The 12869-nt window shown below is 35.1% G+C and overlaps 1 protein-coding gene across 1 annotated transcript in view; it reads right to left on the bottom strand.

The window, feature by feature from the left end:
* The window catches only part of MALRD1 (MAM and LDL receptor class A domain containing 1), a 608458-nt gene that overhangs the window by 85827 nt on the left and 509762 nt on the right, over positions 1–12869 (bottom strand). The window contains exon 36 of the mRNA XM_007447298.1: positions 9022–9088. Within this exon, the coding sequence (XP_007447360.1) occupies positions 9022–9088 (67 nt within the window). The remainder of the gene's footprint in view (positions 1–9021; positions 9089–12869) is intronic.

The raw sequence follows: 12869 nt of genomic DNA on the forward strand, positions 1-12869 counted from the left end.
AGTATGTTAAAGAACAGAAAACAGCCAAATGCAAATAAAGCTTAGTTCTAGAATTTCTTCAGGCATTTGATTCAAATCTATACTCACTGAATCTTGCAGTCATAGAATCACAAGCCACCTAGTCAAATCCCCAAACAGGCAAAATACCACGATGGTTCATAACTTAGGAGTACAGACGCTGGCCAGAAGACTGAGGTTTAAACCTGAACTCCACCACCTTTCTTGCTCTTTGTCTTTGGTAAAATTACTTAATTTCACTGTCTCGTCTCCTTACCTGCCAAATTAGACACCGTATCATCTGCTCTGTAGGTTTATGTGAAGGCCAAAGGCATGTCAACCACTTAAGAGGTGCCTGATGTAAGCCAGTAGCACACCTCAGATTTTTAACATTTGCGTCAAATGAAAGAAAAGCCATAGGATGGTTCTAGCAACTATGACTACATATTTTCATTTTCCTTTAGCCTGCCCCAGGCAACACCTGCCCCACACCTGGTAGAAGGGACACTCCTTAACTGTTCCACATTCCAATTGTACTCTGTTGTGTGGATGTACCATAGGTTATTCAGCCACTCTCCTATACGTGGGCATTTAGGTTGTTTCCAATATTTTGAAATTATAAAAATGCTTACAGCAAGTAACCTTGTGGACATTTATTCTCATAGTGCTGGAATTGTACCAACAGTATAAATTCTAGAAGTAGAATCGTTCGGTTCAAAAAGTAAATTAATATGTAGTTTTTATAGATGTTGCTGAAAACAAAATTATGCCAATTTACCATAAAAATATATACCAATTTTTATACCATAAAAATTATACCAATTTGCATTTCTACTAGCCAAGTGATTGTTTCTTTATATCCTTACCAACAGAATACGTTGCTCATCAGAGAGGTGGGGAATAGCATCTTAGTATGGTTTTAATTTGTCTTTATCTCATAAATGAAGTTGAATTATTTTCATATGTTTAAGCATAATTTTACATATTTTTAAACTAATCATTGTCCATTTTCTTAATGTGATGTTTGGACTTCCCCATACTTTAAAACAGCTCTTTAAGTATTAGGGATATTTTCATTTTTCTGAGATATATAATACAAGTATTTTCTCTCAGATTGCCAGCTGTCTTTTGATGTTGCATATTGTATATTTTGTGCCATGCAAAAGATTCTTTCTAACCAAACTTTTATGTAGTCAAATTTATCAGTATTATATTTGATTGCATTTGGACTTGAGTCATTGAAAAAAGCTTTATTCTTACATCCAGATTATAGAGGAATTCACCATGTATGTAAATGGCTTTAAATCCACCCTAGTATGTATAGTTTCATTTTGAATTCTGATCTACCTGAAGTTTATGTTTATGTGTGTATGGTGTGAGGTATGGTTCTAAGTTTTATCTTTTTCCAAATAGCTAACTAGTTGCCCCAACACTGCTTGAAAGTTGATCCTGTTCAGTGACTTAAGATGCCATCTTTACCATTTACTAAATTTTCATGTGCAATTGGATATATTTCTAGAATTTTTACTCTATTCTGTTAGTCTGAAATGTCTATAATGCCTATTCAAGTTCCTGTACCACACTGCTTTAATAATAAGGACTTAATTCTGTTTATTCTAGTTGGGCTACTCAGCCTCTAGTAGCTTGTCTTTTTCAGTGTTTAACCAGTTAATTCCATGTGTATTTTTCCATGGGAACTTTAGTACCAAACTGTTTACCCCAATTTGTGGGTATTTTTGTAGGGATTGTGTTAAATTTATATATTAACCTAGGGAGAACCAAGGTCCTTAAGATGTTGCGTCAACTACCCAGAAAAGGAAAATGTCTTTCTATTTGTTTAAGAGTTTTGGGATTGTTTTTAATCATACAGGTTTGCTTTTATTTTTTAAATTTATTCCTAAATATTTTATCTTTTTATTTTTGTTGTGAGTAGGGTTTCCTTTTCCACTTTTTCCTCTAGTTTTGTGTATACAGACTATTGATTTCTGAATGCTAATTTTATATCCTCCAAACTTATTGAATTGATTTTAACTTTTGAATTAATATTTATGATTATTTTCTAAGGTTTTCCAGGTATACTATCATGATAATTAAACTTCTTTCCTAATTTTTATGCTTCCTTTTTTGCCTTGTTTTGTTTTTGGTCAAATTTTATTGACTACTATCTCTCATAAAAATGTTAAATATCAGTGAAGATAGTGGTCATATGTGCCTTGTTCCTAACATCTTCATGGAAATGCCTTTTGTGATTCTCTATTAAGATGCTGAATTTAGGAATAAAGAGTTTATATTTTATAATATCAAAGAAGCATCAATTTGATATCAATTCATATTTTCCTTAATGCTTTTTTTGAAAAGACTTAAGACTTTTTTTAAAAACCCTGGAGAAAATCATAATAGGTTTCTTTGGCTCTCTGCTTTCAGAAGTCTAATGCTTGACTAATCCCTTTTCCTTATTATTTGGTCTTTTTCCCTAGAGGTCATGAGGATATTTTTCTTTGGTTTAGAGCTTAATATTTTTACTAGGATATATCTTGGAGTTGCTAGGTTTGTGTCAAATTTCCCAGGTAACTGTTGGCCCTTTCATTATGTAAATTCAGGTTTTTTTTCATTGCTGAAATTTTTCTTGGATTATAGTTTTAAATATTAATTCTGTTCCATTGTTTTGTTTTTCCTTTTTAGGGACTCAAACTGCAGTTGATCTTTGAACAACTTGGGGCTTAAGAACTCCAACTCCTGCACAGTTGAAAATCCATGCATAACTTTACAGTCAGCCCTCTGTATTTGAAGTTCCACATCCTCAGGTCCAAGCATTCACGAAACGTGTTGTACTGTAGTGCATATTTTTTGGAAAAAATCTGCATATAAGTGGACTTATAATCTGCATATAAGTTGTGTGCAGTTCAAATCCATGTTGTACAAGGGTCAACTGTACATCCATATTCTTTGTCTTCCACTTCAAATACTTTCTCTTTGATTCTTTTTACTTTATCTCATTTTCATTCCCTTGGTTATTTCCCCACCTTTGTTCACAATTCCTTAATAAATTTAATTTGAATATGTCCTCCCTTGGGAGAACTGTAATTTAGTCTTTCCTTCTTTTTAATTTAATTTCTTTCCTGATTTCCATTGATTCTTATTCGATTCTTACTGTTTTGTTGTCCATTTGTACTTAGACTTTGAATTTCTCAATTAAGAATTTTTTTCCAATATCCCTAAATGTTTTTTCCGACAATATTTAATTCACTTTGGAGTTGGGATCTTAGAGTATTTTCTTTTTTGCTTCATCTTTCTTTCTTTATTTACTTCCTTCTTTCTTCCTTTTTCTCTTTCTTTCTTTCTTTCTTTTTTTGGTGGGGGAAGGAGAGTGTTCATAAGCTAAATTTTATTTTAAACAGTGGTTTTGTAGAGATGGAAATTGCATTTATTCTTCATTTCAAGCCTAGGGCTGTAGTGAGGTAGTTTACAAGATTTCTAGTTTAAGAGCACCCTCTTCTGTCATTGTAGAATTCCCAGAGTTTCTTTAATGGGTGACACTTTTCTTTTTTGGTATCCCTGCTGTCCTACAAACTGGAGAGTAATTTCTTTTTAGTATAATGAGCACATCATAGGCTCACTCAATATATTGGGTTGGCCAAAAGATCAGTTTGGGTTTCTCCATAAGATGTTATGGAAAAACCCAAACGAACTTTTTGGCCAACCCAATACTTCTTGTAGCACACATAGAAAGTACCCAATAGTTCCTCTGTGGTTGACAGTTTGGGTTATGGTGAGGCCATATGCTCATATCAATAATTTAAGAACATATTTAAAAGTATTGATATTTTTTCCTTGAAACTTCAGAACTTTCTATTTGTATTCATTTGTTCATCCTTCATTCAATATATCATTCAAATGGTTCTTACAATGTCAGGTATGGATTTGGTACTAGTCATGAAAAGGTATGGAAAACATACCTTTTGAAGACAATGGTCTTCAAAATGTTTGCCCGCACACCCCAAAAGAGTTTTTGAGAAAACTTTGTAGTCCCTTTAATTTTAAGTCTAAGTTAAATTTTTTTCATCTTAACTTTAAGAAATTGCAAAGGATTCACTCTCCAGGGTACTATAAATAAACTCTTAGACCACTCAAACGTAGACACTGAAATGTAAATACCATAGTGATTGGATACACATCATCTTCCAACAAAAATTACATGAAGACATTTGCCTTTAATATTTAGAATTTTTAATAGTTCCTTTTCCTCCTTAAACTAGTATTTTGATTTCCCTTTCCAACTTATTTTTATCCTTCATATTATAGATTATTTTTTAAAATTTTCAGTGATCATAACTGTCTAAGAGTTTATCCTTACATATAGAACTAGTAAAAACTGGGAAAAACAAATTTTGATAGTCATAAAAAATAAAATTGCATTGGAAATATATTTCTTAATAGGATAGGTAGGGCATGTTTTAAATAGGTAATTTTGTAAAACAAAACACTTGTAAAAAAACATAATGAGGGAAGCAATAGCGGAGCCCAGAAAAAGCAATAAGCCATTCTTCCTGGCTGGTATGGGAAAGGATTCCCAGAGAAAATGCCATTTATATTGGATCTTAAGCCTTAAAAGGCATCCTTTGGGAAAATAAGGTAGAAAAAGAAAACTCTAGGCAAAGGGAACAGTGTGTGCAAAGCTTGGAGAAAGAGGAGGAGACGGCCTGTCAAGGCAAAAGATCTTTTGGGACATGTTAAATTTGTGATGCCTATTAGATATCCAGATGCGATCTGGTGTCTTTTTGGGGACTGAACTTAAGAATGTGGAATTTAGTGGAATAGGTTTGGGCTCCTGATAAATTGTATTCAAAGCCAATAAATTAACCCAAGCTTAGATGAGATCATATAGTAAGTGAGAGTAGGAAGAAAAGAGAAGAATTTCAAGCACTGAGGATTGGAGTACTACAATATTGCAGGAAAGGGAAGGAACAAATAAAGAAAAGTGAGAGTGATGGCCAGTGATATCCCAAAAATCGGGTAAAGAAAAAGGGTAATTCACTCTCAAATACTCCCATGTAGAGAAGGTAAGAAATGAGAAATTACCATTTTTATTGCCTTTTAAATTCCAGGTTAAAGTGCCTTTCTAATATAAAGGTTTCCTAGAAATGGTATTTAAAATTTCCAAAAGGTAGGTTTTTTTTTTGTCACCCGTCTATTTTTTATTTCTTTTGGATATCTAGGAATTTTTGCTTTCTGTATTTTGTTACTATGCCATTTGATACATAGAGATTTTTGCCTGTTGTAACTTTTTAGAGTGTATCATTTTATTTTCATGATATAGCCTTTTAAAAATGTGCTTATACTATAATTCTGTGGGGTTTTTGATATTAATAAGGTCATTACTGTGTATTTTTATTTTTATTAGCCAAATCATTTTTTCTTACCTTTTGTTTCAGTCCTTCTTCTAGATATATTTCTTGTTTAAAATGAAATTATGCATGAAATATAATATAAAATGTTTATGTAATAAGAATATATATGAAATAAATATATATAGTAAAATTCTATATATGTATGTAATTATGTATGTATTTTAAATGTGATGTTGCTTCCTATGTCTCTCTTTTAGCCTGGCTAACTTCTTTTCTTTTCTTTCTTGTAACCTCTTTCCTGCCCTCCATATTAATTTGGAATTTATATTACATAGCTCACTCTATTTTTCTAATAAACATATTGGTATAATTGAAATAATGATCGAGGCTCCTTAAGTGAGGAATAATTTACTTCTTTCGGCTCACAGTTTGCGTCTTCAGCCCTCAAACATGCCAAGTTGTTAATGTTTCCCAAGTAATGGAAAACCATGGTTTGCCTAGTAGTTTCTACTCTTGTGGATAATTACAAGCTCCCAGCAACACAAATGACCTTATAAATTCTCTCTCCTCTGGATTATAGATAAAACCTTAGATTCCAAGAGGAAATCCAAAGGTTTTTGTGAGAGGCTTCCTCAGGAAACCATGAAATTCTTGTATTCACAATGGCCTGGATGAGAGGTGGCCTTTGGCCTTCTGTCCTTACTTCTTTGGGTGACAAAGACAATGAATTCCCATTCTTGGGAATAAGAGAACAGGGCTTGACATAAAGCCAAAACCTTTCCACAGTGCCCTATAGTTACTCTAAAACTATATTCTAAAGCTGTCTTCACTTAGCCTTAAATCCAAAAATGAGTACCTGTATGTGACAAGTGAACTGGACACTAAATTTAACTGGAAATGAATCTGACACTAAGTGCAATTAGAAATAATTTAATCATTATTTGGAATTTCATTAAGACACATTATGCTTAAAGTAAGGAATTGTGCAAGGATAAGTCAAAGGATGGGTATTGCAAGATACTGTGAAACAAAATATTCAAGAACCAAATGACCAGGACTTCCCTGGTGGCACAGTGGTTAAGAATCTGCCTGCCAACGCAGGGGACATGGGTTCCATCCCTGGTCTATGAAGATCCCACATGCCGCAGAGCGACTAAGCCCGTGAGCCATGACTACCGAGCCTGCGCTCTAGAGCCCGCGAGCCAAAACTACGGAGCCTGCGTGCTGCAAGTACGAAGCCCACGAGCCTACAGCCTGTGCTCCACAACAAGAGAAGCCACCACAGTGAGAAGCCCGCGCACTACAACGAAGAGTAGCCCCTGCTCGCCACAACTAGAGAAAGCCCGCACACAGCAACGAGGACACAACGCAGCCAAAAAATAAATAAATAAAATAAATTTATTTAAAAAAAAAAAGAACCAAATAATCTGTAGTAGGATTAATGGGGTTAATTAAATGATGACAAGCCCATATATTAAATACTGTATACTACACAGCATAAAACAGTGGCACAGTAATACTGATGGCTAGCATTCCTGTAATGTCTTTTATGTGTCAGGCTCTGTGCAGAATGTCTTACACATATTAACCCCTTTAAATCTCATAACTGCTCTATGAGGTAAGTGCTGTTATTTTCTCCATCTTACCAAAGAAGAAGCAGAAACACAGTCAGACTGAGGGATTTACCCAATATCAGACAGCTGGTAAGTAGTGGATCTAGAGTCATGTTTACTGACGTGGAAGAACAGCATGATATTTCATGAAGAGATTAAAAAAAAACACAGCACAAAGTATACTGCAAAGTATACTGTAATTCACATTCCAGTAAGAAATAAATGTGTGCTTGTGTGTGCATGTTTGTGAAAGGAAAGCCACATGGATATAAGCCATACTACTCAAGAGTAGGATTTAGGTGTTGGGATTTCTACTTTTTGCCTCATACACTATTTTATGCTTTTAAAAAATTTTACTGCAATACACATGTATCACTTTTGCAGTTCACAATTTAAAGAAATAAAAATTTGAGTGAAGAGACTACCATATTATACTATGAAAAAAATATTCAAATGTCTTTTTTTTTCACCCCTACATAGGAGATAGCCCTCAGTCCAGACAGTTATTTTGATGGTAATTACAGTTATTTAGCTATTTGCAAAGTATTATTTACTATCAAAAGTAACATATTAAAATAGTTCATTAGCTTTCTGGTTAGTGAATTCCTTTATACATTTTGCTGCATTCATTTCCTTTCTTTGGTCCATCTCTCTGTCCATCCTCCTGTCACATCTCCTCCCCACATTAGAGTTTTCTCACTTGAGAGAAAGAAGTTTCGAACATCACCATCTGGATTTCAATTTTTAAAGTTTATTCAAGTACATGAGGATGTTGCCAAGAACGCAAAACTCTTTGCTTGCTCAGCTGAGACTAACTACAGTGGGGAGCTTTCCAGTCTAACCATCAGGGTTAGAGAAGACAAAAATTCAAATGTCCTTACTGTAAACAGCTGACACCAAATAACATGACCCACTCAGTTGATGCTTAATAAACATTTACGCCATCATTCTCAATTTCTTCCAGGAGATTTTTAGAAATTAATATTACTTATTCTGTATTTCCATCAAGTTATAGTTTGTGGTAAGTTAATTTCCATGGAAACCGATACAGGGAAAAGTATAATTTTGCTAAGATGTTGTGAGATAAATTATGTAGTGCATTTGAGAGCCAAATACTTTGAGAAACCCATTAATATTTCCATTTCAACAATGTTAAAACAGTGTTATATTTCATCATAAAATTTTTTGTTGTTGTTTTACTTGGTAGAGGTTTTTGCTTTTTTTAGGGATAAACAACTTTTCCTAAAATATGAGTGTTGACTCAGAAGGATATAAGAATGTAAACAACTATTAATCAGTTGTTTTCCAGATACTTCTGCGTGCTTTGTTATGACTTGAGTATCAACCTGAAACCATTTCTCTAATAAGCAAGGTAATATATCCATCGGTCTGTTAGACTAACAAGTCATAAACACAAATATAATGGAATATGCATCATTTCCTTTAGAATTTATGAAACAGTTTGCACAATTTCCTAAAGGGTGAGAGAAAAAAAAATCAAGCCGTCTTTGATATGCAGTATAAATAATTCCCAGAAGAAATCACAAGGACTGTTTTTGTTTATTTTTGCTTTAAGTATGCAAGTATATTCCTTATCTGTACTTTAACTTTAGCTACTCATAAGCATCCACTGAAAAAACCGGAGAAAGCTTCTATTTATGAATTAATTTTATCCTTGTCTTGTTAGAAAAGAAAAATATGGAATTTGAAATAAAAAGGGATATAGGAAATACAGACACTAAGTTCATCTGAAATAGGATGATACCCATATAAAACATTTTTATAACCTTATGTAAATATTAAAAAAAGGAATAATAAGTATTATTAAAGCCATATGTCCCATACAATATAAAACGTTGAGAGACATAAAATCATGTGAAATAATTGATATTTTTCTAAAATACACTCACATCTTCCTTTCTCTTATTCAGACAGATAAGTGTAAATGGTGTCATTATCCACTATTTTTACCTTAATAACCACATGTTCATTCATTAGATCAGCCTCAAGAAAAATAAGACGACAACAATACATGTTAAAAAAAAAAAGGCAATGGTTCTTACCGACACATAGGACCGTTTTTCTCCACTACACAAGTCCCACCATTTCTGCAGTAACCTCTTGGACACTCTAAAACGAAGCATCCGAAAACCCACAGTTAATTATAAATATTACTAGGAAGAAGGAGAATGTATTACTGTTAGTCGTTGCATTAAATCTAATCATGGAGAGTAAATTGCTTCTAGTTGCTGAAAGCACAGAATTCTTTTAGGTTACTTCCCTGTACCCCCCAAATTTGTTCGATGCCGCCTGCTGTCCTGGACGTGTTCATTCTCTTTATATGCGCAGTGCTTGACCACAAGAGACTTTTTTTCTCCCGTGGATTAGGTACGATCTACTTATTTAGAATGTCTGCATGACATATTTGCGATTACACTGAAATGTTTTCTTTACTGAAACATTTCTTCAGCTCCACACTGCTGTCGCTGTACCACGGCAGATAAATGCTTTGCATGGGTGACTGTCATTTTGATAAGATGTCACTTGTGTGCACGCTCTTGTCCTAGCCCCACGTCTGTGACAGATGTCAGCACAGCTCAAATGGATCCTCCATGCCCTGGGCCTGCTTATTTTGCTGCTCGTATCATTCCTGAGTTCTAGGTTAGCATGAACATTTATTTTCAAAGGTAGTTTTTTATAGGTTAAAAAGAAGCTAAATAGTTTCACGTAGTCACGGTTGTAGAAGCGATTAGTGATTTCAACTCCTTCCTTTACACCGTCTCCTTGTACTGTCACTACAAAATCCCGATCCATTAAGACCTGTCAATTTCCTTACTTAATCCCCTAGTTACTCTTCTTGGCTCTTTTAACACCTCCTCTCTTGTAGGAGACCATTCTTCTCCGGTTGGGCTACCATAACTCTAATACTTGATGGAAAACTACACTGCCTTTAATTTGTAATTCAACACATCTATTCTGAGTCCCTGTTCGATGTCTGGCACTCGGCTAGGCACTGGATATGGAATGATAAATAATATAGGAAGCTTACACAGCTGTTAAGGCTGCGGGCACTGGAGCCAGACCACCTGAGTTGAAATTTCAGCTCAATTTATTAGCTGTGTAATACCGAGTAAGGTAACTAATCTCTCTGTGCCTCAGGTTTTCTCTGTTAAACAGGGTTAAAAACAGTTCCTATCTCACAGGGTTGTTGAGATTGTTAGAACACTAGGCTCATAGTATGTGTTTAAGAAATGTTGATCTAAAAATGATATAGGCACAGTCTCTGCTCTCACTGACCTTCCACCTCCATGGAGGATGCAAAAAAGTGACGAGGGGATTAAAATACAGTATTAAAAGTAGTCTAATTTGAGATGAATGTAACAAGGGTAACGGGAACACCAAGGAGAGCACATAAGTCAAATTTGGGGAATAAGGAAAAGCTTTCCAGAAAAACTTTTATTTGGGCAGGTGTGTGTATGTGTGTGTGCGTACCTGTGTGTAAAGGTAAGCATAGGGACACAGAGGCATGAGAAGAGAGTGTGGGGTACTTGACAAACTGAGGGAAGTTCAGCCTGGTTGGATTGTTGGCAGTATGAAGAATAGTAAGTATGAGAGAAGGTCAGAGACACACAGGGGCCAGATCATCTGGGTTCAGTGAAGAGTTTAAAGTTTATCCTAGGAGACCAGGATTTTAAGAAGGGAAGTAGATGCTTTGTGCTTTAGAAAGATAATTCTGGCTACAGAGTTTACAGTCAACAGAGGGCCAAGAGTAAAATCTGAGAACACAGTTAAGTCTTTTGTAGCAAAATTCAGGAACGCCTGAATGCAAGGGATGGGGTGGGAGCATTCACAGTTGTGGGAATTTATAAGATATTTAAATGTTGGGATTGAAACATCGTGGTGATTATTTGGGAAAGTCAAGGATGATGTTCAGATTTCTGACTGGGCTACTGGTTAATCGATGGCTTGATTCCTTGAGTTGGGGGATTTATGGGAAAGGAAGATTTTAAAGGGAAAGATGCCGTGTTGTAGGTGCCTAAGGGACATCCAAGTGGAAGTATTCAGTGGGCAGGATTTGCAGGTCTGAAGCCAAGATGAAATATTAACACACAGAGAGAAGCCATTTACTTGGGTAGGGGAAGAATGATGATCGTGAGGCACAGTAGGAAAGTAAAGAGGAGAAATAGAAACATTATGTAGGCAATATTCATTGAAGGAAAACGTGGGAGGATAGGGCATCTCCAGAGAGTCAGATTGTCATGCCAGTCTCTGAATGTTCAGAAGGGGATACAAGAGGCATTAGGAAAGAGGAAAATAGGGAAGGAGGGAGGGTGCATTTTGGGAAAAAACTTGAAATATACCATGTATTTGGTTATCTTGTTTGCTTCAAAAGTTTTCAGTGTTTTGCTTTCCCAGGGGTATACTTCCCATCTTGCTTTCCTCAAATCTTCCCATTTAACTGTAAGAGGAAAGTGCAGTGCTGGAGATGAGTGTAAAGAGCTACACCCCGTACTGAACTGAACAGAGCAAATGTGAAACTTCCTTCATAAACAAGAAATTAGCTGGCCTGACTAAAAATAGCCCATCGATATGATAAAGCATAAATAGATACATACCTTGTTAGAGAAACCATTTTATGGTTATTTTGGGTCTTAGGTACAATTTTAATCTTCCTCAAATAAGAGGTGTGTTTCAGCAAAAAATCAGTGGAGTGTCTGATACCGCACAACATCAAAATATACACAGCTGCACATTTTTTTCTGGGGTCATTAAAATTTGCCTTGATGCTTGCTTTACATCAGAAGGATTCTGTGGGAATCTAAATATGCATTTTCTTGCACGAGATAGTGGAGCACAGTGGAAAGAACACAGGCATTGGCTGCAATAAAGAGTGAATCCTGGTGTTTGGGTGGACAGAAGATTTGTAGATTATCTCTGCGAGAAGTTTTTCTAAGTTTCTGCCTTAGACCCAGGTTCTTTATCCAGAAGATGGAAAGACACAGTACAAGTATTTTCATCTTTAATCTACTCAAAACAATTTACAGCAGAGAGCAGATGAAATGGGGAAAGACATGGGTACACTAGGTAGTAATGAAGAGACTAAATATTTTTAGTAGATAATAGTTGGGACCTAGAAATCCATAAGTGTCATATTAGAATTAGCACTATTGTCTCACTGCCTTGTACCCTCTTGAATTGGTTATTATGACCATGTGTCTGGAAGCCAATAGGACTCACAGTTAACTACGTGGAAATATCATTCTGTAAAGGATTCACATTCAATCCCACTCTGGTGTGTTATTTTGGACGAGCAGAAAAACACATATAAGCTGGACAAATGATCAGTATAAAAACAAAAGTAACTTTTGAGCTTAAATCTAAATAATTTGCAGTTAGGCACACGCACAAACATATATATATATATATATTTTTTTTTTTTTTTTAATTTTTTTTTTCCTTCTAAATTGCATGGAGACTAGGGAAGTGATGGCTATTCCATGAGGGACTGTTGGGAAGACTGATAATCATGTGAGTCCTGGTTTTTCCCTTTGTGATACTCGGTTTAGTTAATGAGTTATGTGTTGTCATTGGGCTAGGTATTTTAGGTATAAGTTTCATCATGTTTAAAGTGAGGATGACCTTTTTCATAGGACTGTTGGGAGGATAAAATTAAATTTATTTATAACAATTTTACACTAGTGAATGATATGCATAAAGTATTAAATGATCGTTCTCATCCATCTCTCTATATTTGGAGGTTCTTTGAGTTTGCCGTGAAACCTAATTTCTATTACCACTGCTCTCTCTCCAAATTCTTCTCTTTCTCTTATTTTCCCTCTTCTATCATCATGATCACCATCACCACAATTGTTTACTGAAGACTTGCTCTATGTCAGAGACTGTCCCAAGA

The sequence above is a fragment of the Lipotes vexillifer genome, unplaced genomic scaffold (assembly GCF_000442215.2).
Source record: "Lipotes vexillifer unplaced genomic scaffold, Lipotes_vexillifer_v1.1 scaffold297, whole genome shotgun sequence".
NCBI lineage: Eukaryota > Metazoa > Chordata > Mammalia > Artiodactyla > Lipotidae > Lipotes > Lipotes vexillifer.